At 49.0% G+C, this 27,460-nt stretch overlaps 1 protein-coding gene across 1 annotated transcript in view; it reads left to right on the top strand.

Annotated features, from left to right (window-relative positions):
• Nucleotides 1–27,460, top strand: part of LOC137427864 (uncharacterized) — a 182,361-nt gene that overhangs the window by 110,285 nt on the left and 44,616 nt on the right. The window contains exon 5 of the mRNA XM_078777257.1: nucleotides 14,327–14,759. Within this exon, the coding sequence (XP_078633383.1) occupies nucleotides 14,327–14,759 (433 nt within the window). The remainder of the gene's footprint in view (nucleotides 1–14,326; nucleotides 14,760–27,460) is intronic.

Here is a 27,460-nt window from a genome sequence, read left to right as displayed (position 1 = left end):
GTGTCCGTCTCTGGCGTGCCCGTCTGTGTCCGTCTCTGGCGTGCCCGTCTGTGTCCGTCTCTGGCGTGCCCGTCTGTGTCCGTCTCTGGCGTGCCCGTCTGTGTCCGTCTCTGGCGTGCCCGTCTGTGTCCGTCTCTGGCGTGCCCGTCTGTGTCCGTCTCTGGCGTGCCCGTCTGTGTCCGTCTCTGGCTTGCCCGTCTGTGTCCGTCTCTGGCGTGCCCGTCTGTGTCCGTCTCTGGCGTGCCCGTCTGTGTCCGTCTCTGGCGTGCCCGTCTGTGTCCGTCTCTGGCGTGCCCGTCTGTGTCCGTCTCTGGCGTGCCCGTCTGTGTCCGTCTCTGTCGTGCCCGTCTGTGTTCGTCTCTGGCGTGCCCGTCTGTGTCCGTCTCTGGCGTGCCCGTCTGTGTCCGTCTCTGGCGTGCCCGTCTGTGTCCGTCTCTGGCGTGCCCGTCTGTGTCCGTCTCTGGCGTGCCCGTCTGTGTCCGTCTCTGGCGTGCCTGTCTGTGTCCGTCTCTGGCGTGCCCGTCTGTGCCCGTCTCTGGCGTGCCCGTCTGTGCCCGTCTCTGGCGTGCCCGTCTGTGCCCGTCTGTGCCCGTCTCTGGCGTGCCCGTCTGTGCCCGTCTCTGGCGTGCCCGTCTGTGCACGTCTCTGGCGTGCCCGTCTGTGCACGTCTCTGGCGTGCCCGTCTCTGGCGTGCCCGTCTGTGTCCGTCTCTGGCGTGCCCGTCTGTGTCCGTCTCTGGCGTGCCCGTCTGTGTCCGTCTCTGGCGTGCCCGTCTGTGTCCGTCTCTGGCGTGCCCGTCTGTGTCCGTCTCTGGCGTGCCCGTCTGTGTCCGTCTCTGGCGTGCCCGTCTGTGTCCGTCTCTGGCGTGCCCGTCTGTGTCCGTCTCTGGCGTGCCCGTCTGTGTCCGTCTCTGGCGTGCCCGTCTGTGTCCGTCTCTGGCGTGCCCGTCTGTGTCCGTCTCTGGCGTGCCCGTCTGTGTCCGTCTCTGGCGTGCCCGTCTGTGTCCGTCTCTGGCGTGCCAGTCTGTGTCCGTCTCTGGCGTGCCCGTCTGTGTCCGTCTCTGGCGTGCCCGTCTGTGTCCGTCTCTGGCGTGCCCGTCTGTGTCCGTCTCTGGCGTGCCCGTCTGTGTCCGTCTCTGGCGTGCCCGTCTGTGTCCGTCTCTGGCGTGCCCGTCTGTGTCCGTCTCTGGCGTGCCCGTCTGTGTCCGTCTCTGGCGTGCCCGTCTGTGTCCGTCTCTGGCGTGCCCGTCTGTGTCCGTCTCTGGCGTGCCCGTCTGTGTCCGTCTCTGGCGTGCCCGTCTGTGTCCGTCTCTGGCGTGCCCGTCTGTGTCCGTCTCTGGCGTGCCCGTCTGTGTCCGTCTCTGGCGTGCCCGTCTGTGTCCGTCTCTGGCGTGCCCGTCTGTGTCCGTCTCTGGCGTGCCCGTCTGTGTCCGTCTCTGGCGTGCCCGTCTGTGTCCGTCTCTGGCGTGCCCGTCTGTGTCCGTCTCTGGCGTGCCCGTCTGTGTCCGTCTCTGGCGTGCCCGTCTGTGTCCGTCTCTGGCGTGCCCGTCTGTGTCCGTCTCTGGCGTGCCCGTCTGTGTCCGTCTCTGGCGTGCCCGTCTGTGTCCGTCTCTGGCGTGCCCGTCTGTGTCCGTCTCTGGCGTGCCCGTCTGTGTCCGTCTCTGGCGTGCCCGTCTGTGTCCGTCTCTGGCGTGCCCGTCTGTGTCCGTCTCTGGCGTGCCCGTCTGTGTCCGTCTCTGGCGTGCCCGTCTGTGTCCGTCTCTGGCGTGCCCGTCTGTGTCCGTCTCTGGCGTGCCCGTCTGTGTCCGTCTCTGGCGTGCCCGTCTGTGTCCGTCTCTGGCGTGCCCGTCTGTGTCCGTCTCTGGCGTGCCCGTCTGTGTCCGTCTCTGGCGTGCCCGTCTGTGTCCGTCTCTGGCGTGCCCGTCTGTGTCCGTCTCTGGCGTGCCCGTCTGTGTCCGTCTCTGGCGTGCCCGTCTGTGTCCGTCTCTGGCGTGCCCGTCTGTGTCCGTCTCTGGCGTGCCCGTCTGTGTCCGTCTCTGGCGTGCCCGTCTGTGTCCGTCTCTGGCGTGCCCGTCTGTGTCCGTCTCTGGCGTGCCCGTCTGTGTCCGTCTCTGGCGTGCCCGTCTGTGTCCGTCTCTGGCGTGCCCGTCTGTGTCCGTCTCTGGCGTGCCCGTCTGTGTCCGTCTCTGGCGTGCCCGTCTGTGTCCGTCTCTGGCGTGCCCGTCTGTGTCCGTCTCTGGCGTGCCCGTCTGTGTCCGTCTCTGGCGTGCCCGTCTGTGTCCGTCTCTGGCGTGCCCGTCTGTGTCCGTCTCTGGCGTGCCGGTTTGTGCCCGTCTCTGGCGTGCCGGTCTGTGCCCGTCTCTGGCGTGCCCGTCTGTGTCCGTCTCTGGCGTGCCCGTCTGTGTCCGTCTCTGGCGTGCCCGTCTGTGTCCGTCTCTGGCGTGCCCGTCTGTGCCCGTCTGTGTCCGTCTCTGGCGTGCCCGTCTGTGTCCGTCTCTGGCGTGCCCGTCTGTGCCCGTCTCTGGCGTGCCCGTCTGTGCCCGTCTCTGGCGTGCCGGTCTGTGCCCGTCTCTGGCGTGCCGGTCTGTGCCTGTCTCTGGCGTGCCGGTCTGTGCCTGTCTCTGGCGTGCCGGTCTGTGCCTGTCTCTGGCGTGCCGGTCTGTGCCTGTCTCTGGCGTGCCGGTCTGTGCCTGTCTCTGGCGTGCCGGTCTGTGCCTGTCTCTGGCGTGCCGGTCTGTGCCTGTCTCTGGCGTGCCGGTCTGTGCCCGTCTCTGGCGTGCCGGTCTGTGCCCGTCTCTGGCGTGCCCGTCTGTGTCCGTCTCTGGCGTGCCCGTCTGTGTCCGTCTCTGGCGTGCCCGTCTGTGTCCGTCTCTGGCGTGCCCGTCTGTGTCCGTCTCTGGCGTGCCCGTCTGTGCCCGTCTGTGTCCGTCTCTGGCGTGCCCGTCTGTGTCCGTCTCTGGCGTGCCCGTCTGTGCCCGTCTCTGGCGTGCCCGTCTGTGCCCGTCTCTGGCGTGCCGGTCTGTGCCCGTCTCTGGCGTGCCGGTCTGTGCCTGTCTCTGGCGTGCCGGTCTGTGCCTGTCTCTGGCGTGCCGGTCTGTGCCTGTCTCTGGCGTGCCGGTCTGTGCCTGTCTCTGGCGTGCCGGTCTGTGCCTGTCTCTGGCGTGCCGGTCTGTGCCTGTCTCTGGCGTGCCGGTCTGTGCCTGTCTCTGGCGTGCCGGTCTGTGCCTGTCTCTGGCGTGCCGGTCTGTGCCTGTCTCTGGCGTGCCGGTCTGTGCCTGTCTCTGGCGTGCCGGTCTGTGCCTGTCTCTGGCGTGCCGGTCTGTGCCTGTCTCTGGCGTGTCTCTCCCGCTTCCTGTCTTGTCGGCGAGGTTTCGTTTATTCGCAGCTGTCCACGCTCTCCATCGAAATCGAAGTTAAGTAATTGTTCCCTTTTGTATTTTCGTTATAACTGTATTTATTTTATGGTGTGTGTACGTATAGTGTGTCCCGAGGAAGATTCTCGGTGTAAATCTTTCACACCTGTATCGAAAATCGTGTTAATTTGTGTCATGTCTTTTGAGGCCTTGTACTGTGTCCAACCTTGAGGCTTTGTTTTTCTCTCAGCGATCCGTCGTTTGTGCTCCAATAACTTTCGTTCTCTGTTTTTCCCAGTCTTTTCACCCCATAGCCTACTTCCTTGTTTAAAATCTCAACTCAAAAAAAAAAATCCAAAAAAACATTTCCTTTTCTGTTCTTATTCGTTGTTCTTATTCGTTTATTCGTTCTTATTCGTTCGTTCGTTCTTCGACCACGTGTTTCTCCCCCATTTCCCCAGATAGTTTTCACTGTTAAACTTTCAAATGTTTAATCTTTCCCCTCAAGTTCTGTATTCTGTCATATATTATAACATTTTTTTCTTCTTCTTCTTCAAAAGGCTGCTTTCGACTTGCTCACCAAATCTATTCACCCTCAAAAATAATTCCATCTCTTCCAGTGCCTCTTTTCTACATTCCCTAAACTCTCCTGCCCTCCACCCCCCTCCAGCGTCCTTAAACGTATTTTTGACTCGAAGGTCACAAGAAACTCATTTTGCAATAAATGTTCGGTTCCCATTAATCGTACACTTTCTAAAATCCAATCTTACCCCTCCCCTCCAAATCTTCCCCATCACCCCTCCCCTCCAAATCTTCCCCATCACCCCTCCCCTCCAAATCTTCCCCATCACCCATCCCTTTCAAATCTTCCCCCTTGCCCTTCCCCTCCAAATCCTCCCCATCACCCATCCCTTTCATAACCTCCCCCCTTGCCCCCTTCCCTCCTAAACTCCCCCCACACACCTCCCCTCCAAGACTCCCCCTCACGGACTCCCCCCTCACTCCTCCCCTCCAAATCTCCCCCATATCCCATCCCTTTCAAATCCCTCCCCTTGTCCCTTCCCTCCTAAACTCCCCCCTAACCCCTCCCCTCATAAACTCCCCCCTCGCCCCTCCCCTTCAAATCTCCCCACCCTAATTTCTTCTCCATTTCCCCCCTCTCACCCCTCCTCCTCAAAGCGTCCTCCGTGCTTCTTCCCCCTTCCAACTTCCAACTTCCAACTCTCACCTCCATCTCCCCCAACCTTCTGCCTCGCTCTTCCCCCTCCTCAAATAACACCTCATTGTGCCTCACCCAATCGCCATCAAACCTTTTGTCCGCCCCATCCTTCCCTTTCTGCGAGCTATTCTGAAATCTCTGACACACCTTCAACAGCTCTCCCTACCTCTTCCACCTCTTCCACCTCTTCCACCTCTTCCACATCTTACCCTACCCCTCCTCCCCCCTGTTCTGTATCCCATGCTCCCCCTTCCTCTTCTTTAACGGTATGGACCTCAAACATCCGGAACCTTCGTTCAAACTTAACTGATCTCTCCATACAGGTTGCTTCTGACAAACCAGACGTGATCTGCTTAATAGAAACTTTCCTCCTTCATGATGTCTCTGATTCCTTCGTATCTCTCCTGGGTTACTCCCTCCTCCGGTATGATAGACCTGAGCCTCGTCCTGGAGGTGGGGTTGCTATCTTTATCAAAAACTCTCTTCCTCACTTGCCCTGCACTGCACTCTCTCCAACTCACCCCCAGGAATACCTCTGGCTACGGCTTCCCCTTTGCTCCCACCTCCTGTTCATATGTGTGTTGTACCGTCCACCAAACAGTGATGACTCCATCTACATCTCGCTGTCTGATAATATGGACCAACTTCTATCTACTCATCCCAACTCTCTCTTCCTCACATGTGGTGATTTCAGTTGTCACCATGCCAGTTGGCTGGGTGTGAGTACCTCTCCCCAGCCATGGCTCCTCAGCAAAGGACTTCTGCGACTCACTGGGACTGACACAATCTATCAATTTCCTGACCCGGATCTCAGTCAATGGAGCATCTTCTCTTCTGGACTTGGTTATGACTAACTTCCCTGAAAATGTCTGCTGCTCTTCTTCTGCTCCAATCGGCTCATCTGATCATGTGCTTGTTAAAGTGGACATCTCTCTGACCATTCTCGGGGAGCCTGCTCAGCGTCGACGAGTCTGGCATTTCACTGAGGCCAACTGGCACGGTCTTCAAGCAGCCATCAATCATCTGGAGTGGTCTCCCATCTCTCCCACCTCTGACATCAACTCATCCTGGGAATTCTTCCAAAGTAAATTGCTCTCTCTCATGCACAGATTTATCCCATCTCGTCTTCAGTTGTCATACCCTTCCTCCCGTCCATGGTACACGGAATCTTGTGGTGAGGCTGTTGCCCAGAAACAACTTGCCTTCGTCTCCTGGAAAGCAAATCAAACGGAAGGAAATCTCATTTCCTTTCTCAAAGCCCGAAACAAGTGTGTGTCCACCCTCAGGAGAGCCAGGAAACAATATCTCTCCGTTCTCAAGACCGAACTCTCTTATCTGGCTCCCTCTTCCAAATCATGGTGGCTTCTGGTCAAATCTGTTTCTGGTGTTTGTTCCCCCTCCATCCCCTCCCTCACCTAAAACGGCTGCACAGCTGACTCCGCACGTGAAAAAGCTGAATGCCTCAACTCTGTGTTTGCCTCGAAATCTTGTGTCCCAAACCCATCCCTCTCTGTATCCACCATACCCAGTCGTACCCAGCTGCTCCTGGACTCCGTGTCCTTTCCTCCTGACAAGGTGGAAAAGTTTCTGTCAACCCTCGACTCTGATTCTGCAACTGGACCTGACGGCATCAGCCCACGGGTCCTAAAACCCTGTTCTTCCGCTCTTTCACTCCCTCTCTCTGTTCTCTTCACCCTCTCTTTTGCTCAAGGTCAACTGCCATCTGCTTGGAAATCAGCCAACATCACCGCTTTACACAAAAAGGTGCAAAAACAGATCCAAGCAACTACAGACCAATCAGCCTTCTCCCAATTATCAGCAAAGTCATGGAATCCATCATTGCTTCGGATATGAAATCTTTCCTCTTCTCCAATGGCTTGATCTCGGATCATCAATTTGGTTTCAGACCAGGTCACTCTACTCTGGACATGCTGCTTCTGATGTCTCAACAATGGATGGAGGTCCTCAATGCCAAACAGGAAATTAGAGCTGTCTCCCTCGACATATTACGTGCCTTCGATACGGTGTGGCACCCCGATCTGCTCACCAAACTCTCCTCCTTTGGTATCCATGGAAATCTCCACGCATGGCTGGCGGACTTCCTCTCTAGTCGAAGTCAACGTGTGGCCCTGAATTGGTTTCTCTCATCTCCTCTTCCTGTTCAGGCTGGCATTCCCCAAGGCAGTGTTCTGGGCCCTGTGCTTTTTCTGGTCTTCATCAATGATCTCTCTGACTCTCTTGAAAATCCTCTCTATCTCTTTGCTGATGACTCCACTCTCTGCCGCTCCATTCGTCATCCCTCAGATCGGCAGTCTGCAGCCTCCTCACTCTCTGCAGACCTGGACAAAATCACAGACTGGGAAAACAAGTAGAACATGTCCTTCAATCCTGACAAATCTCACACTCTTACGATGTCTCTCCAAAAAGACCGACTGGTCAACCCTCCCATCTACTTTCTGAATAATCCTCTCCAAGAAGTTCTGTCACTCAAGCTTTTGGGTCTCACTATCTGCCATGATCTTTCCTGGGAAAACCACATTTCCAAGCTGGCCTCCAAAGCCAGTCGCCGACTGGGCATCCTCCGTCGTGCGAAGTCCTTCCTTGGCACACCTGAGCTCCTCACCACATACAAGGCTTTCATCCGCAGCTCAATGGAGTACTGCTCTCCCCTCTGGGCTGGTGCTCCTGCCTCACACCGAGCTCGTCTTCACGCTGTTGAAACCAAAGCGTTCACAATCATTGGAATCTTCCGCGATTACGCTATCTCCGAGGGCCTTTCACTTACTCACCGCAGGCAGGTTGGTGGTCTTTCCGTCTTCTACCGACTCCTCTCCGGCCTTGCTCCCCCAGCTCTCTCTGGGCTCTGTCCCCCAAATATTCCGACAGGTCGCACAAGATCTGCCTGCAACCCTCTTATAGTTAAACTGCCAAAATCAAGACTCTCTGCTCACCTTCACTCCTTCATTCCTCTTTTCTCCTGCCTCTGGAACAAACTCCCTCACTCTCTTCAATCCCACTCCTCCCTCCAGGTCTTTAAAACAGCTGTTCACCACCATCTCTTATCTTCCCCAATCAAAAACCTTGATCTTTTCTACCCCTGCTAATTTCACCCCAAATCCACTTTTTTGAAATACCAACTTCTTTCCTGGAAGTCCTTGGTGTCATTGCGTTTTATACCTATCCTGCCTCCCCCCAAGCCCTCTCCCTCCCACACATCTCCCGATGTCCCTGCTCTCAAATGTTGTGTATGTGTGCTTCCTCCCCTTCTCTTCCCATCTTGTCTACCGCTCCCCTTTTTATATAATTTGTTTGCTTGTTTGTTTGATTTGTTTGTTTGATAAATGTTAGCTCTTTCACGAGCCTCGATTCTGTATACAAAAAAAATAAATAATAATAATAATAATAAATAATTAAATTGTGTCTAAGTTGAACCCAGGTGCTATGCTGTCTCCAACCACTGAGAGGCTTCTATAGGAACTCGGACGGACATCGCTCCGACACATTCCTGTGACATTTATTGTGTAGTAGTGCATACTCGAATGGTGCATATTGCTAGTAGTGGGGCGGCTTAGCCCAAATATTCAAAAGAATTGTGCATTTTGTGATACAAGCACCAAATTTGGCACAAATGTACATTAATATGTTGTGAACATTTTCAGATATTGGGCCACTTGAAATTGGATTTTTTCAAATTTCGTAATTTCAAATTTTTCGGGTGACACCGTCACAATTTCGGTCTTCGAGGCCGGCCGATAGGCAAAGTGTGACCGGAAGGGACGAGGTTCTCCTGACCACGTGGCCCTTGATCTGGGAAGCGAGAGGCGTTCCATTAGTGGACGCGCCCCTCACGCCCGACTTTTGGGCGGCCCCGGCAGGCCGTTTGTTTTGACGTTCCGTGACAGGCCCCGCACCCCCACCTCCGGGCCGACCGGAAGCTTGTGCTGAGTACATCATACCTGAACAACTCAGTGAGGCAGAACACAGCAGTGCACACCAGGGTGACCCCTTCAGTGCATAAACCAATTAACCTGTCCACTGCAGGGCATATAGAAATGAAGTTATTTTCTGCATATAATAATAATATAAGTTCAGTTCTATATAACAATTTCTGTTATCACCACTACCACTACAACTACCACTACTACAAGCTTTGGCTGGAATTTTGTGGACTAACAGACAAACAGACATACAGACAAGCTGGGATCAAAACATTACCTCCTTCCACCATTGAGTGTAGAGGTAAACATCATGGAAATTATATCATGCCCTAGATTTAATTCATGCTTACCCGTGTATTTGCTTCACTGGTTCACAAGGTCTTTTGCATACATGTAATTCAGACTCTCGTCTTCATTGCTGACCACACAATGTTCGCAACATATTAATGTACATTTGTGCCAAATTTGGTGCTTGTATCACAAAATGCACAATTCTTTTGAATATTTGGGCTAAGCCGCCCCACTATATCGGCCGGCCTCGAAGACCGAAATTGTGACGGTGTCACCCGAAAAATTTGAAATTACGAAATTTGAAAAAATTTGAAAAAAAAAATTACGGAATTTCAAGTGGCCCAATATCTGAAAATGTTCGCAACATATTAATGTACATTTGTGCCAAATTTGGTGCTTGTATCACAAAATGCACAACAGGTTTGCTATGCTGCTACACTATAGATGTTCCAGGCTTGCTTGAACTAATTGCTAATCCATTGTTACTTCTATGATTATGGTCCACTGATACAATGCTTGTGATTTCTTGCAAGTGTTGCTAGAGATCGAAACTGAATTAAACCTACTATTGGGACAATGTTGTAGATTTGGTTTTTACAACAATTAATTCAGTTTCTTCTCTTCGTCTTGAACGAGAACAACATGCTTCATCAGCTGATCCAAGTTCCAGTTTTCTGCGCGGACCCCCAAGCGCCAGACGCGCTCCGCTCAACTGCTACACTGACTGAAGCTCCTGACTAATCATCTGAATTCGCAGGAGGGAATCACCGCGGACACAAAGCTTGCAGTGTTGCAATCCAAGGTGAATCATACTGTGTACATGTCCATTACACAGTGCACTACGTACGATACTGCTGTGGCCGAGCTGCGACGTATCTACATCAAAACACGAAGCGCCGTCTTCACCCGACATTTGCTTGCGTCTCGACGACAAGAGCCCACGGAGACCCGAGACCAATTCGCTCAAGACCTCCGACGATTATTGAAGGACTGTACCACTGTACCACTGAGGTACGCACCCATGCACAAGTCTGTGATGGCCTTCCTCGCGATGCTTTTGTCTCAGGCATCAGGCATTAGGTCGCAGGTCGTCAGACAAAAACTACTCGAACAAGACGACTTGACCCTCAAAACAGCCCTTCGGTTATCTCATGTGTACACCGAAGCGCAGGTGCAAGCTGACACGTATGAACGTCCAGACGTCACTGCAGGGATATCCTGACAGACAGGACCGGAGAGAGCTACCGCCGAGCTAGAGGATGCTGCATCCTCGCCGGAATTGGAGCACCTGATGCGCTCGAGGACCCGAGTTTGACAGCGGCCGCTGCTGCTGGACACAAGCCAGGAAGTGACGCTGAGTGCTATTTCTGCGGGAATCGGAACCATCTCAGGTCACTTTGCCCGACTAAGGAGGCGAAGTGGCATTTGTGTTCGAAGACGGGTCACTTTGCAAAAGTTCGTCGTTCGTCGCGAGGCCGGCGAGCGAGCTCGACGCTGAATGTGCTTATCTCCGCGCCCGCGGAACGAACGGTGCCTCGCCCGGCCTTGATTGGAATCGCCCCTCTCCATGGGCCCCGAGCTGAGAGCTCGAACCTTGATGAGACTTGCCGCACCGACTAAACAATTCGCGCAATCACAGCGGTACGCAGCACGATCGTCCTTGACAGGAATTCATTTGACGCCCAGCCTTCTTCCGGGTTTGGCTCCCCGATCTGCGTACGCTGGCTTCGAATCTTCGCATGTGGCGCGAGCACCCTCTGGTGGTGGCACGACCGACCTACGATCCACTTTGACTACACCAAAGCTGGGATCTTTGCGCGTGGCACGAGCGCCCTCTGGTGGCGGCACGACTGGCCTACAAGCGACTTCAACGGCACGAAAGACATTAGCTGGCGTCGGATCCACACGCGAGGCTTGAGCTCCTCCTCTCGACGACAACATCTGCAGGGCCACCTGGCCTGTCCTACGCTATTATCCCACTCATGATTGAAGGAATTTTTGCAAATGCTTTAATTGACACGGGATCCACTGATAGTTATGTCTATTTTCGACTTGTTCAGAAGCATGGCTGGCCGATTCTCGGGACAAAACGCAGAATCTTCATGGCTTCTCAAGGGCTATGGCTCAGCACAAATGGGGAATGTCGACTGAAGCTTGTAATTAAGGGTCGAATGTTTCCGGATGTACATTTAATGGTCTTACCAGCGTTATGTGCAGAAGTTTTGCTAGGACACGATTTTCTCCAGCGACATGGGTGTTTGGAAATGGAATTTGGTGGTACTGATACTCTTGCTGTGTGTGCTCTTGCAGGGATGAAAATTGAACCATTGTTGCTGTTTCCCAATATGACTACTGACTGTACTCCGGTGGCTGTTAAATCGCGACGCTACTCATGGGCTGACACGCAATTCATTGCTGAAGAGACTGCGCAGCTGTTAAAGGAAGGTATTATAGAACCGAGTCGGTCGCCTTGGCGGGCCCAAGTTTTGGTGGTTCGAACAGAATCGCACCGCAAATGCATGGTAATCGACTATTCGCAGACGATTAATCGGTTCACCCAATTGGACGCTTACCCGCTCCCGGGAATGGATTCTTTGGTTCGGCAGGTGGCACAATATTCGGTATACAGCACTCTCGATCTACGTAGTGTGTATCATCAGATTCCAATCTCCGAGGCAGATCGCATCTACACTGCGTTTGAATCCAGACAGAGGTTGTACCAGTTCCCCTGCTGCCATTCGGGGTCACGAATGGGGTAGTGTGCTTCGAAAGGGCTATGGACGACATCGCTAAGGAGAATTTAACCGATGTCTTTGTTTATCTGGATAATCTCACGGTTTGTGGGTACGCCAAAGAACATCATGATGCTAATCTGAAGCGCTTCCTCGAGGTTGCGCACAAGTATCGCCTGACTATGAACGAGGCTAAATGTCGCTATTCTACTCGAACGATAGATCTCCTGGAGTACACCGTGACCCACGGCTCTATTGCTCCGGATAAGGAGCGTCTGCGACCCTTGCTCGACATGGCCCCGCCCCACAATCGAGCTTCTTTGAAGCATGCTCTCGGGCTGTTTGCCCATTACTCTAAGTGGGTTCAAAATTTTTCCGAGAAGCTACGCCCAGTTGTCGATTGCGATGCGTTCCCCATGAGTCACGCTGCTAAGGTTGCTTTCCATGGCCTGAAGTCCGACAGCTGGCGCCGCTGTGCCGACGATAGACGAAAACAAGTTCTTTGTTTTGGAAAGCAATGCTTCGGATCACGCGATAGCTGCTACACTCTCTCAAGGGGGGCAACCTGTGGCCTTCTTTTCAAGGACTCTCTCCTCCGCGGAGCGAAGACACTCGTCTTTTGAAAAGGAGGCGTACGCCATCATTGAGTCTTTCAGGCGCTGGTGGCCATATTTGCTTGGCAAATGTTTTCAGATCATTACAGACCAACAAAGTGTTGCCTTTAAGTACGACACGCACCATGCTCAACGCAGTAAGAATGAGAAAATCACTCGCTGGCGGATTGAACTAGCCGATTTCTGTTACAAAATCAAATATCGCCCAGGGAGGGATAACCACATTGCCGATGCTTTATCGAGGCCTGCGATGTGTGTGAGCCTCACCTCTTTGGAGGATCTGCGCGTTCTTCATGACACCTTGTGCCATCCCGTCGTGACGCGTTTCGCTCATTATGTGCGCAGTCTTAACTTGCCCTATTCCGTTGAGGATGTTCGTCAGCTCTGTCGCATTTGTTCCGTATGCGCTGAACTCAAACCTTGCTTCTACAACCCTCCGGTGGGTACGTTGGTCCACGTCACTAGGCCGTGGGAGAGATTAGCGATGGACTTCAAAGGACCCCTGCCGGCTTCACCGGCTCCGAGTAATTCTCATTATCTCCTCACGATCGTTGATGAGTTCTCCAGATTCCCTTTTGCTTTTCCGTGCGGTGATATGTCTGCTGCTACGGTTATCCGGTGCCTGCGGAACTTGTTTTCTATGTTTGGTAATCCAGCCAATGTGCACACCGATCGAGGCGCAGTGTTCTTGTCCCAGGATGTGAGGAACTTCTTGCTCCAGCATAATGTCGCTTCGAGCTATACTACTCCGTATAGGCCACAGGCGAATGGACAGGTAGAATGCTTCAATGGCATTATATGGAGGGCCGTTACTCTGAGTCTTAAGTCCCGCGGCCTAGGACTAGACCAATGGGCTTGGTCACTACCCGGGACATTAAGCTCGATCAGGATTTTATTGTGCACCGCTACAAATCAAACTCCCCACGACCGGATGTTTTGTTACTCGCGGCGTTTGGGCAGTACTCGACCTTTACCCGGCTGGCTTGCTGAGCCTGGACCGGCTTTTCTCAAAAGCGCGGTTCGCACGAGTAAATATGACCCGCTTGTGGACAAGGTGCAGGTTCTCCAAGCTAATCCCGAGCACGCTCGTGTGTTGTTGCCCAATGGACGGGAGTCTACGGTCTCGGTACGCCACCTGGCCCCATGCGGGGAAGTTTACGAGCCGGCTTACGACCCAGTTGAACAGACAATGGAGCATCTACCGGCTTCCTCCCCGCTACATGCACCCGATCCGGTTGGCCCTGTGGGGCCACCGCCGTCACCCGATTTAGGCGAATACTCCAATACGGGGGACTCCGGTCTTGGGGATGTAGTACCCGGTGGTTACCGAACCCGCGCCGAGAGAGAAATTCGTCGCCCCGACCGCTATGGTTGGACTGACTGACATAGACTGACAACTGCTGTTCACTGATATTACTCTCTTGCTTTCTGATGATATGTGCTGCGAGCTTGATTTCTGCCCTCGCGGAAGTGTCGTTTTAACGGCGAGGAGAATGCAATGAAATTGTGTTTGTTGAACCCAGGTGCGATGCTGTCTCCGACCACTGAGAAGCTTCTACAAGAACTCGGACGGACATCGCTCCGACACATTCCTGTGACATTTATTCTGTGTGGTAGTGCATACTCGAATGGTGCGTATCGCTAGATGTTCCAGGCTTGCTTGTACTAATTGCTAATCCATTGTTACTTCGATAATTATGGTACACTGCTACAATGCTTGTGATTTCTTACAGGTGTTGCTCGAGATCAAAACTGAATTAAACCTCCTGTTGGGACAATGTTATAGATTTGGTTTTTACAACAATGTGTATTAAACAAGAGGAACAACTGTGACCCTGAACGCGACATGATGCTGATGTCGTTTTCGTAAATTATACCAACACATCAACTTCAGATTGGGAGAGCATCCATGTGGTACTCAGGTCTTTGAAGACAGATATTTTTGGTCACAAATACCTGAAATTAGATTGGCCGATCCAGCTTGCGCCCTTATTATGGGCTCATCAGGATAACGTTATCCCAAATCAATATTTGTGGTGAACAAGCTGGATACGTTTACTGTTTAACTGGATATGTGATCAAATTGGATAAGATAATGACTCACAAAAATTCCAAACTGTGCAAAGAAAATAACATTTATAACCTTTCTGTGATTAACATGAGCTTTGTATCCCTGGCAGGTCATTGGTGAAATGGAGAGCTTCTTGGAATGGCTCCAATCACAAGGACTGAGAGCAGAAACAGCCCAAGCAGTGATTGATAAGCTTGGAATTGAGAATCGGAAGGTTATTCGAGCTTGTACTGAGTCGGATCCATTGCGGGACGAGCTCCTCTCTCTCGCCAAAGATAAATTTCAATTTGCAATGTATGCTGACTTCTGTAAATTTATGAATTCTTTTTCGAAGCCGCAAGATGTCCAGATTGCAGGTTCTTCTCTTTTGGGAAGCATTTTCGTCAACTTGGAGAATGTTATTCGGGAACTTTCCAGTTTCTGTGAAAAGATTTTCGCATCCCAAAATGTGCAGCTGGACCACGATTCTGGTTTCTGTGGAATCTGGCTCAGTGATTTCTGCAGTCTCCAATTTCAGGATGATGGATCAACACCCAAATCTGGTAGGTGACGTATTTTTATGCCTCCGTCGAGCAAGTCAAAGTCTGTAATATGTCTGTAACTTAAGAATGGCGAAAGTGATCCAATTTAAACTTGTTACAGACATGCATAATGATGTAAGGATTAACTGATTAGTAATGGGGAGCATTACACTGAACACAGTAAAAACAACACTGAATCACAGTAATGCACTTTTTGATAAAATGTCTTGATTGAAAATATGCAAAACTATATATGTACATGTTGCTTGATATATGAACATTACATTGGTATACATTACATAGCATTATATTATGCATGGTTACCATGGTAACCAGATGCATACAAATGATGAATTACCACTTTACAGCTAATATCTTCTCTATGACAAGTCCATTTACGTTCAAACTTGGTGCATATATACAATACTAGGAAACAAACATTTTAATTGATGCATTTGTATATTTGTAAAAAAAAATTTTTTTTTGCCTTCAATGGTATAATCCTCCGGTGCCCGGATTCCGGATTATTCCGGCCCGGATTCCGGAAACCGGATTATACTACCACCAATGCCCCCTTAAACTTGTTGCAGACATGCATAATGATGTAAGGATTAACTGATTAGATTTTGGGGTCCTAAGGTCAAAGAACAGAGGTCATGTCAGGTAAAAATGTGATTACTTGAGAACAGCTGAATTGATTTGTATCAAACTTCGTACAAGTATTATAATCTATATAATAATACCGTAAGGACTCGACTTTGTTATCCCTTTTACGCCGCACCCAGTGACCCGATGCCCACGGCACTAATGGATTTACGATCTACGAACCGCGCTCTTTGTTTATTACGTACAGCCAGACTCGAAAAATCTGAATTAGTCGACTTTGGGGCCCAAAAGCATCCGATTAACGGCCGATACGACGCCATCTTTCGACGCCATCATATTGGCGTCTGCTGGACGAAGGCGATGCGAGCCGTCCGCTGATTGGACAGTCGAGTGGTGTCATTAAATAATGGGCCGTGCTTACTGCTTACTGATATTGATCTGAAACTTGCAAATGGGCATGTATTGCAAAGCAATTTTCCTTCTTATATTGTCCAAGTCTAAAATACACACCCACACACACACATAAATCAGCTGATCGTCAAATCTGCATTCCCTACAACCAGTGATTACAGGTTTTTAAAATGATTTTTTGACGTATTGACTCAACGATGTAAATAGGAAAGCATTAATTTAATTATTTCCTTCTTATTCTGTAAAAGCGGCCTCCACGGTATAGTGTGCGATTGCCCAAAGCAGGTTCTTATTTTGACAATCGTTAGTCGGACAATAAATACTTACGGAATATTAAATGAAAAAAAATGTTTCTTTCTTGAATATTTTAAAGCATTTTGTTTTTCATTCCACATGGTGTGTTTCTTCCCTCCTTCTGTGGACAACCAAGTGCCGGCTTCCGGTGGTAGTATAATCCTCTGTAGCAGTGTCGGGTTTTATGAGCCAATGATTATGGTGCGGCGCATGTCGAGTCACAGCAGGATTTTATGAAACGCCATTTGAAGTTGTGAAAAGGTCAGAGTACCTGCTAACATGTCAAGCTACAGCAGGGCGGCGCAGGTCAGTTATAGTTAATCAACGGATCAATGAGAATGTCCTTTACTGTACGTACTGTACTTTACCACATCGGTTAGAAACGCTGCCGCAGGAGATCTCCGATGGTCTTTACTTTACTTTACTTCTGTTTTGGATTCGGTTCCCGCCTCCTGATACCTCGCAGGTGTGACGTCGCATCAGAGGACGTTAAGCCAGCTGTCTCATCTGATTGGACAGTCGAAGGCGACAGCAAGCTGTCCACTGAGTGGACAATCCAGAGCATGCATTTGTGCCGGTGTCGGCGATCGTTGTTCATATACGCACTCTTCATTCTCATCTTTCCTCCTAACTCTTACTCGGACAAGCAAATCCCCTATGCCATCCATAATGGTACACTCTATCCATACACCACATCCTCCCTTCCGTGGATGTTCCACGGGTTTCGGCTAGTCTATATAATAATAGCGTAAGGACTCGACTTTGTTATCCCTTTTACGCCGCACCCAGTGACCCGATGCCCACGGCACTAATGGATTTATGATCTACGAACCGCGCTCTTTGTTTATCACGCACAGCCATACTCGAAAAATCTGAATTAGCCGACGTTGGGGCCCAAAAGCATCCGATTAACTGCCAATACGACGCCATCTTATTGGCGTCTGCTGGGTGAAGGCGAAGCAAGCCGTCCGCTGATTGGACAGTCAAAGGCGACAGCAAGCCGTCCACTGAGTGGACAATCCTGAGCATGCATTTGTGCCGGTGTCGTCGATCGCGGTGTACGCTAACCTCATCAGGTGGGTTTACCATAATTTCTTCCAACCGCGCTCTTTGTTTATCACGTACAGCCATACTTCCTAACTCTTACTCGGACAAGCAAATCCCCTACGCCATCCATAATGGTACACTCTATCCATACACCACATCCTCCCTTCCATGGATGTTCCACGGGTTTCGGCTAGTCTATATAATATATAGCGTAAGGACTCGACTTTGTTATCCATTTTACGCCGCACCCAGTGACCCGATGCCCACGGCACGAATGGATTTACGATCTACGAACCGCGCTCTTTGTTTATCACGTACAGCCATACTCGAAAAATCTGAATTAGCTGACGTTGGGGCCCAAAAGCATCCGATTAACTGCCGATACGATGCCATCTTACGACGCCATCGTATTGGCGTCTGCTGGGCGAAGGCGAAGCAAGCTGTCCGCTGATTGGACAATCCAGAGCATGCATTTGTGCCGGTGTCGGCGATCGTTGTTCATATACGCACTCTTCATTCTCATCTTTCTTCCTAACTCTTACTCGGACAAGCAAATCCCCTATGCCATCCATAATGGGACACTCTATCCATACACCACATCCTCCCTTCCGTGGATGTTCCACGGGTTTCGGCTCGTGATGTAATAATATGGGCAGATGCATATCGGTCGATGTCGTGATGTCGAAGAGTGTCATTCTAGTTTAAATGTAACAGCATGTGAAGAAGTAACCTTTATTGGTTCACGAGTTATCAAACAGAGTGACCACTATATTCGTCATGGGTTTGTGTGTGTCTGTATGTCTGTCTGTCTGTCCGCAGCATAACTACCCGATGATATCATCCGATCTTGATGAAACTTTGGTGGGAGGTTGATATCATGATCTCGTTGTGTCCTGCCGAGAGTGGGTGTATTGTGCCCATTGTGGGCGGAGCAACGCCCAAAAAAGTCATCTTTTTAGGGGGTAATCGAGTTCAAGCTACATCTTCTCCGAGGGAGTTGGTGGAATCTGACAGGGGTTTTGGTATTTGGTTAGGCCAATGTCACGTGTCCAGCCCCATTCTCGCTCGATTTTTCATTTTTGTCACAAGGTCACAAATTCTAGAAAAGTGGATTTTTGATGGTTTTATTGCATTGTTCGCTTCCTGAAAGGGTGAAATGTTGAACATGATCTTATATTATCACATGCATCATGAAATACAAGTTTTCCAACAAATTTCAGAATCTTCGACCTTTGACCTTTGAAGGTCACAAAGGTCACATTTTCAATGTTGTCGGAATCTAACCAAATTTTCGGTATTGTGTGGCTAGCTAACCTCATAACTGATTATACATTATTAGTCCCCAACCGGTGTACACCGGAGGGGACTATAGCTTTGCACGCCGTCAGTCAGTCAGTCTGTCAGTCCATCACGCAAAGAACAGTTTTCCGGACCTTTTTTCTAAATGCTTAATGCTAATGATTTCAAACTTGGCACATGGTTTCCGCATGATAAGGTACAGATCAAGTTCGAACTTCACGACGTTTCGATCATTTTTGACAAAGATATGGCATTTTGAACTTTGGGAATTCTGATAATTCTGATGATCCTTAACTCAGTGCCATTTTAAGTTTTAATTTCCTTTAAAAATGATTTTCTCTGCAATAATAGGACCAATTGAGATCAAATTTTCACCGCAGGGGGGACTCGGTCTGAAGAATATTTTAATGGTAATTATGACGTCACAGGTCACGTGGTTTTGCTGCCATATTGTTTTTCGTGAAAACACGAAAACCCCTTTTTCTCCAACGGCTGAACAGATCGAGGCCAAACTTTGCAGGCAAAATCGCATACCCATGACGAACGAAAAAGTCAGCGAGCATGACGTCATGCGTCACATTGTTTCAGAGTTATGCCGTTTTTAAGCATGAACCTTGAAAAACCAAGCTCCTCCGTCATTTTTGAGCCAATCGAGGGGAAACTTCACAGATCTGTTCAGCATGTCAGTCTACTAAAATGTCATTTTGGAATTTGCGATAGGGCACGTGGTTTGGCAGATATCGTTAATCAAACGAAAATATTTTAAAAATGGATATCTCTTGTTTATTCTGGAGTTCTCCTCAAGCCGCACCGCGCGCCCTCAGCCTCGTCTGCGAACGTCAAAAGCGCGACACAGCGCGTGCTTTCGAGAGGGGCGGAGCCAAGCCGAGGACCATATATACAGTCACGTGAAAAAGTAAGTACACCCCATGTAAAGTTTTGACTTTTTCAACATACAGCTATTTGATCTTCATTTCAACACTATTGATAGATAAAGGTGATATAATATAACAAATATCATGAAACATTTACATTTTGAAGTCCATTGTATAATTTAAATAAACACAAATGCAAATTTCGCATGTGGAAAAAGTAAGTACACCCTTGGCTCTAATAGGTAGTATTGCCCCCTTTGGCAGAAACAACCTCAAGTAGGCGTTTCTTATGACTGTCTACCAGTCTCTGACAACCTTAAAACGATCATTCATTCATATTCAGTCTCTGACATCGACTGGGAGAAATTTTTGCCCACTCCTCCATGCAGAATTATTTCAGCTGTGTGATGTTTGAGGGGTTTCTTGCATGCACAGCTCGTTTCAAATCCCCCCACAACATCTCGATGGGATTTAGATCCGGGCTTTGACTTGGCCATTCCAGAACCCTCCATTTCTTTCTTTTCAGCCATTCCTTGATGGATTTACTGGTATGTTTAGGGTCATTGTCATGTTGCAAGATCCACCTTCGGTTGAGCTTCAACTATACGACAGATGGCCTCACATTATCCACAAGCACCCTCTGGTCCAATGAAGAATTCATCGTGGATTATATGATGGTGAGCTGCCCAGGCCCTGCTGCAGCAAAGCTACCCCAAACCATAATATTTCCACCACCATGCTTTACAGTTGGTATCAGGTTCTTGTGGTCAAATGCTGTCTTTGGTTTTCGCCAAACATGTCTTCTGATACTGTGGCCAAATAGCGCTACCTTTGACTCATCTGTCCAGAGCACATTGTTCCAGAAGTGCTGGTCTTTGCCTGGGTGTTCATTGGCAAACTTTCGTCTTGCCCTGATGTTCTTTCTGGACAGCAAAGGTTTCCTCCTGGCATACCTCCCATGTAGATCAAATTTGTGCCACCCTCTTTCTCATGGTAGACTCGTGCACTTTGACATCAACAGTGGCAAGAGCTACCTGTAGGTCCCGTGATGACATTCTGGGGTTCTTAGAGACTTCTTTCAGCATCTTGCGGTCTGCTCTCGGGCTGAACTTACTGGGGTGGCCTGGCCTGAACAAGTTGGCAGTTGTTAGCAATCTTCTCCACTTGTAGACGATCTTCCGGACAGTCGAATGATTGATTTCTAATTGGTTGGAGATCTTTTTTAATCCCTTCCCAGACTCGTAGGCATCCATAACCTTCTTTCTGAAGGCCTCAGAGAGCTCTTTTGATCTCGGCATCGTGACGCCGCACACTTCAACAACAAAGAGCAAACCAAACTAAATGTCTGAGGTTTAAATAAGACAGGTTCCTCCAAGATCCTCTCTAACGATGTTCCAATCATTTGCACCTGAGCTGGTGCACCTGATTCTAATTTTAGGTATTTGAAGTAGTGATAAATGTAGGGGTGTACTTACTTTTTCCACATGTGAAATTTGCATTTATGTTTATTTAAATTATACAATGGACTACAAATGTAAATGTTTCATGATATTTGTTATATTATATCACCTTTATCTATCAATAGTGTTGAAATTAAGATCAAATAGCTGTATGCTGAAATATGTTGAAAAAGTCAAAACTTTACATGGGGTGTACTTACTTTTTCAAGTGACTGTATACACATCGATCATTGATCGTGAACCGGAAAATATAATAAATTACTGATATTTAGCGACTCGAAAGGTTCTTTATCAACAACGTATTTTCTCGTGCTTCTGCTGACCTGTCTGCAAGGTGTATAAATCGAAGTCCCAAGTGCGAATCACAGGTGCCATCCTGAGGTAATTAGCGATTGGGAACGATTCAGAACCTGTGGGTAAATAAGCCTTGGAAATTTCCCCAACAGTTTTCCGGACGACAGACTGCCGGTAGGGGACGTATATTGCAGCGCAATACTCAGAATGCTTGTTTTCTATCTCATTTCAATGTCAGTGACCTTCGTTTTGACATTTGAAGGTCACAAAGGTCAAATTTTCAAAGTTGTCGGAATCGAACCGAATTTTCGAAATCAAACAGAAGAATACCACTCGCTCGTGAACCATCGTCGTCTCCTGACTTGTGTTCTGATTATTATTATTATTATTTTTACCTCTGCCACCAAAGGTGTACGGAGGTTATGTTTTCACCCCTGTCTCTCTTTGTTTCTTGTCAAAAAAGCATTTTTTGACAAGTATATTGATCACTCAGGTTTGTGTGTTTGTCTGTCCGCTCACATATACTTGCCGATAGGTCACAATTTTAAATTGTTCTTCACGAAACTTCACCAAATGGTAGAGTTGGTGGTCTGACAGAAACCGATTTATTTTTGAGGTCGAAGGTCAAAAGTCAACAAAGGCCAAAGATCAACCACTTTTTTTCAAATTTCTAAAGTCCTCAATTGTCATGTGATTGACTTGAAATTTGAATGGGATATGCACATCAGCTGACTGAATTCAACCTCCATCTATTTTCAAGGTCAACATCAGGCAAAGGTCAACGCCCTTTACAAACCTCTAAAATCTTCAATTTTCATCTGATTTACTTGAATTTGCATGGCATTTTCATGTCAGCTTGCTGAATTCAACCACCAACTATTTTTGAGATCAGTGTTGGTCAAAATGTCAAAATAGGCCAGATTTCTAAAATTTTCAATTTTCATCCGATTTAACGTGAAATTTGAAGTCGATTCACATATCAGGTCACTGAATTCAACCACCAATTATTTTTGAGGTCAAAAAGATACTCCACTGAATGCCATTCCATTTTATTATATTGTATTATTAGAGACATGCACACACAACAGGCATTTTAAGGCCATTTTCTCTGCTGTAGCAGGGGTTAGCCTTTCGGGCCCCATGACAATCTTCTCCAACAGTTGTTTTTGTTGTGGAGAGGATTCTTGAGAAAGTATATGGAGGGTTTTCCAGACTGTGCTTTCGGAGAGACATGGTGAGGGTGTGAGATTTGTCATGATTGAACGACATGCGAGAGGATTTTCCAGAGCATCGGAAAGATCATTAATTAAGATCAGAAAAAGCACAGGGCCCAGAACACTGCCTTGAGGAATAGAAGGGGAACAAACACCAGAAACAGATTTGACCAGACGCCTGCAGGATTTGGAGGAAGGCGACAGGTTTGAGAGTAGAGAGCCGGATACTTTATCATCTTTTGCCAAGTGTCGCTATATGATTGATTTTTCGCTCATATGACTCATTTTTCACTCTGCGAGTGATTGTTTGTTTGTCTGTGAACAAGATATCTAAAAAAATTGTGGACGGATTTGGACGACATTTGACAGAGAGGTAGCGTATGTGACAAGGATGAAATGATTAGATTTTTGGGAGATCCGAATCCGGATCCGGCTTGTAGAATTTTAAAAGTGATTCTTCACCATTTGAAGATGGGGCCAAAACCGATAAACAGCACGATATCTCAAAATGTTGTGGACGGATTTGGACTAAACTTGGTGGACAGGTTGGGTGTGTGACAAGGACGAATCGATTTGATTTGGGTGAAGATCTGAATATGGTTTCGGATTAGAGAAATATATTCTTTTAAAGTGATTCTTCACTCTTGAGAGATCAGATGAAAAGCGATATTTGAAAATATTGCAAAACATGATATTTTAAAAGGTTGTGGATGAGTTATGGCAAAACTTGGGGGATGAGTTGTTTTGGCGACAAGAACAAACCGATTGGATTTTCGTTCATGTCTGAATCCAGATCCAGCCTGTCAGTGTGACACAAAACATAAACTGTTCAGCCTGGCGGACGTGCAATGCATTCAGAAAGTATTCAGACCCCTTCACTTTTTCACATTTTGTTATGTTGCAGCCTTACGCTGAAATCGTTTAAATTCATTTTTTTCCCTCCTCAATCTACACTCAATACCTCATAATGACAAAGAGAAAACAGGATTTTAGAAAGTTTTGCAAATTTATTAAAAAGAGAAAACTGAAATATCACATTGACATAAGTATTCAGACCCTTTGCGATGACACTTGAAATTTAGCTCAGGTGCCTCCCATTTCTCTTGATCATCTTTGAGATGTTTCTACACCTTGATTTGAGTCCACCTGTGGTAAATTCAATTGATTGGACATGATTTGGAAAGGCACACACCTGTCTATATAAGGTCTCATAGCTGACTATGCATATCAGAGCAAAAACCAAGCCATGAGGTCGAAGGAACTGCCTGCAGAGCTCAGAGACAGGATTGTGTAGAGGCACAGATCTGGGGAAGCCTACAAAAAAGATTCTGCTGCATTGAAGGTTCCTAAGAGCACAGTGGCCTCCATAATTCTTAAATGGAAGAAGTTTGGAACAACAAGGACTCTTCCTCGAGCTGGCCGCCCGGCCAAACTGAGCAATCGGGGGAGAAGGGCCTTGGTAAGAGAGGTGACCAAGAACCCGATGGTCACTCTGGCTGACCTCCAGAGATCCTGTGTGGAGATGGGAGAAACTTCCAGAAGGGCAACCATCACTGCAACACTCCACCGATCTGGGCTTTATGGCAGAGTGGCCAGACGGAAAGACGTCGGAAGTATTTATTTATTTATTTATTTATTTTTTATTTTTTGTATACTGAATCGAGGCTCCTGAAAGAGCTAACATTTACTTCACAAACAAATCGACCAGACAAACAAAATACACAAAAAGAGGGAGCGGAAGACAAGATGGGGAGAAAAGGGGAAGCACACAAACACAACATCCGAGAGCAGGGAGATGTGTGGAAGGGAGAGGGCCCGGGGGGAGGAGGCATGGGAAGGGGGGGTGGGGGAGGGAGAAGTATAAAGCACAGGGACACCAAGGACTTCCAGGACAGAAGTTGGTATTTCAAAAAGGGGAATTGGGGTGAAATTAGCGGGGGTAGAAAAGATCAAGGTTTTGGATGGGGGAAGATAAGAGATGGTGGTGAACAGCTGTTTTAAAGACTTGGAGGGTGGAGTGGGATTGAAGAGAGTGAGGGAGTTTGTTCCAGAGGCGGGAGAAAAGAGGAATGAAGGAGTGAAGGTGAGCAGAGAGTCTTGATTTTGGCAGTTTAACCAAAAGAGGGTTGCAGGCAGATCTTGTGCGACCTGTAGGAATATTTGCGGGACAGAGCCCAGAGAGAGCTGGGGGGGCAAGGCCAGAGAGGAGTCGGTAGAAGACGGAAAGACCACCAACCTGCCTGCGGTGAGTGAGTGAGAGGCCCTTGGAGTTAGCTTCATTGCGGGAGATTCCAATGATTCTGAATGCTTTGGTTTCAACAGCGTGAAGGCGAGCTAGGTGTGAGGCAGGAGCACCAGCCCAGAGGGGAGAGCAGTATTCCATTGAGCTGCGGATGAAAGCCTTGTATGTGGTGAGGAGCTCAGGTGTGCCAAGGAAGGACTTCGCACGACGGAGGATGCCCAGTCGGCGACTGGCTTTGGAGGCCAGATTTGAAATGTGGTTTTTCCAGGAAAGATCATGGCAGATAGTGAGACCCAAAAGCTTGAGTGACAGAACTTCTTGGAGAGGATTATTCAGAAAGTGGATGGGAGGGTTGTCCAGTCGGTCTTTTCGGAGGGACATCGTAAGAGTGTGAGATTTGTCAGGATTGAAAGACATGTTCCACCTGTTTGCCCAGTCTGTGATTTTGTCAAGGTCTGCAGAGAGTGAGGAGGCTGCAGACTGCCGATCTGAGGGATGAAGAATGGAGCGACAGAGAGTAGAGTCGTCAGCAAAGAGATAGAGAGGATTTTCAAGAGAGTCAGAGAGATCATTGATGAAGACCAGAAAAAGCACAGGGCCCAGAACACTGCCTTGGGGAACTCCAGCCTGAACAGGAAGAGGAGATGAGAGAAACCCATTCAGGGCCACACGTTGACTACGACTAGAGAGGAAGTCCGCCAGCCATGCGTGGAGATTTCCATGGATACCAAAAGAGGAGAGTTTGGTGAGCAGAGCGGGGTGCCAGACTGTATCGAAGGCACGTGATATGTCAAGGGAGACTGCTCTAATTTCCTGTTTGGCATTGAGGACCTCCATCCATTGTTGAGAAAGCAGAAGCAGCATGTCCAGAGTGGAGTGTCCAGGTCTGAAACCAAATTGATGATCAGAGATCAAGCCATTGGAGAAGAGGAAAGATTTCATATCTGAAGCAATGATGGATTCCATGACCTTGCTGATAATTGGGAGAAGGCTGATTGGTCTGTAGTTGCTGGGATCTGTTTTTGCACCTTTTTTGTGCAAAGCGGTGATGTTGGCAGATTTCCAAGCAGATGGAAGATGACCTTGAGCAAAAGAGAGGGTGAAGAGAACAGAGAGACGGAGTGAAAGAGCGGAAGAACATGATTTTAGGACCCGTGGGCTGATGCCGTCAGGTCCAGTTGCAGAATCAGAGTCGAGGGTTGACAGACACTTTTCCACCTTGTCAGGAGGAAAGGACACAGAGTCCAGGAGCAGCTGGGTACGACTGGGTACGGTGGGTACAGAGAGGGATGGGTTTGCGACACAAGATTTAGAGGCAAACACAGAGTTGAGGCATTCGGCTTTTTCACGTGCGGAGTCAGCCGTGTGGCCATTTAAGGTGAGGGAGGGGATGGAGGGGGAACAAACACCAGAAACAGATTTTACCAGACGCCACCAGGATTTGGAAGAGGGAGACAGATAAGAGAGTTCGGTCCTGAGGACGGAGAGATGTTGTTTCCTGGCTCTCCTGAGGGTGGACACACACTTGTTTCGGGCTTTGTGAAAGGAAATGAGATTTCCTTCCGTTGGATTTGCTTTCCAGGAGACGAAAGCAAGTTGTTTCTGGGCAATAGCCTCACCACAAGATTCCTTGTACCATGGACGGGAGGAAGGGTATGACAACTGAAGACGAGAAGGGATAAAACTGTGCATGAGAGAGAGCAATTTACTTTGGAAGAATTCCCAGGATGAGTTGATGTCAGAGGCAGTAGAGATGGGAGACCAGTCCAGATGATTGATGGCTGCTTGAAGACCGTGCCAGTTGGCCTGAGTGAAATGCCAGACTCGTCGATGCTGAGGAGGCTCTCTGAAAATGGTCAGAGAGATGTCCACTTTAACAAGCACATGATCAGAAGAGCCGATTGGAGCAGAAGAAGAGCAGCAGACATTTTCAGGGAAGTTAGTCATAACCAAGTTAAGAAGAGAAGATTCTCTGTTGACTGAGATCCGGGTTGGGAAATTGACAGATTGTGTCAGTCCCAGTGAGTCACAGAAGTCATTTGCTGAAGAGCCATGGCTGGTGAGAGAGGTACCCACCCCCAGCCAACTGGCATGGTGACAGTTGAAATCACCACATATGAGGAAGAGAGAGTTGGGATGGGTAGATAGAAGTTGGTCCATATTATCAGACAGCGAGATGTAGATGGAGTCATCACTGTTTGGTGGACGGTACAACACACATATGAACAAAAGGTGGGAGCGAAGGGGAAGCCGTAGCCAAAGGTATTCCTGGGGGTGAGGTGGAGAGAGGGCAGTGCAGGGCGAGTGAGGAAGAGAGTTTTTTATAAAGATAGCAACCCCACCTCCAGAACGAGGCTCAGGTCTATCATACCGGAGGAGGGAGTAACCTGGGAGAGATACCAAGGAATCAGAGACATCTTGAAGGAGGAAAGTTTCTGTTAAGCAGATCACGTCTGGTTTGTCAGAAGCAACCTGTATGGAGAGATCAGTTACGTTTGAGCGAAGGCCCCAGATGTTTGAGGTCCATACTGTTAAGGAAGAGGAAGGGGGAGCATCGGATACAGAACGGGGGGGGGGGGGGGGGCGGTAGGGCAGGATGTGGAAGAGGAGGAAGAGGTAGGGAGAGCTGTTGCAGGTGTGTCAGAGATTACAGAATAGCTTGGAGAGAGGGAAGAATGGGGCGGACAAAAGGTTTGATGGTGTTGGGTGAGGCGCAGTGAGGTGTTATTTGAGGAGGGGGAAGAGTGAGGCAGAAGGTTGAGGAAGATGAAGGTGAAAGTTGGAAGGGGGAAGAAGCGGGGAGGACGCTTTGAGGAGGAGGGGTGAGAGGGGAGTCTAGGAGGGGAGGAGTGAGGGAGAGTCTCGGAGGGGAGGGGTGTGGGGGGAGTTTAGGGGGGAAGGGGCAGGGGGGGAGATTTGAAAGGGATGGGTGTTTGGGAAGATTTGGGGGGGAGGGGCAAAAGGGAAGATTTGACAGAGA

This window comes from Myxine glutinosa, chromosome 5, assembly GCF_964187855.1.
Source record: "Myxine glutinosa chromosome 5, kmMyxGlut1.1, whole genome shotgun sequence".
NCBI lineage: Eukaryota > Metazoa > Chordata > Myxini > Myxiniformes > Myxinidae > Myxine > Myxine glutinosa.
This window is presented reverse-complemented; position numbering and strand designations above follow the sequence as displayed.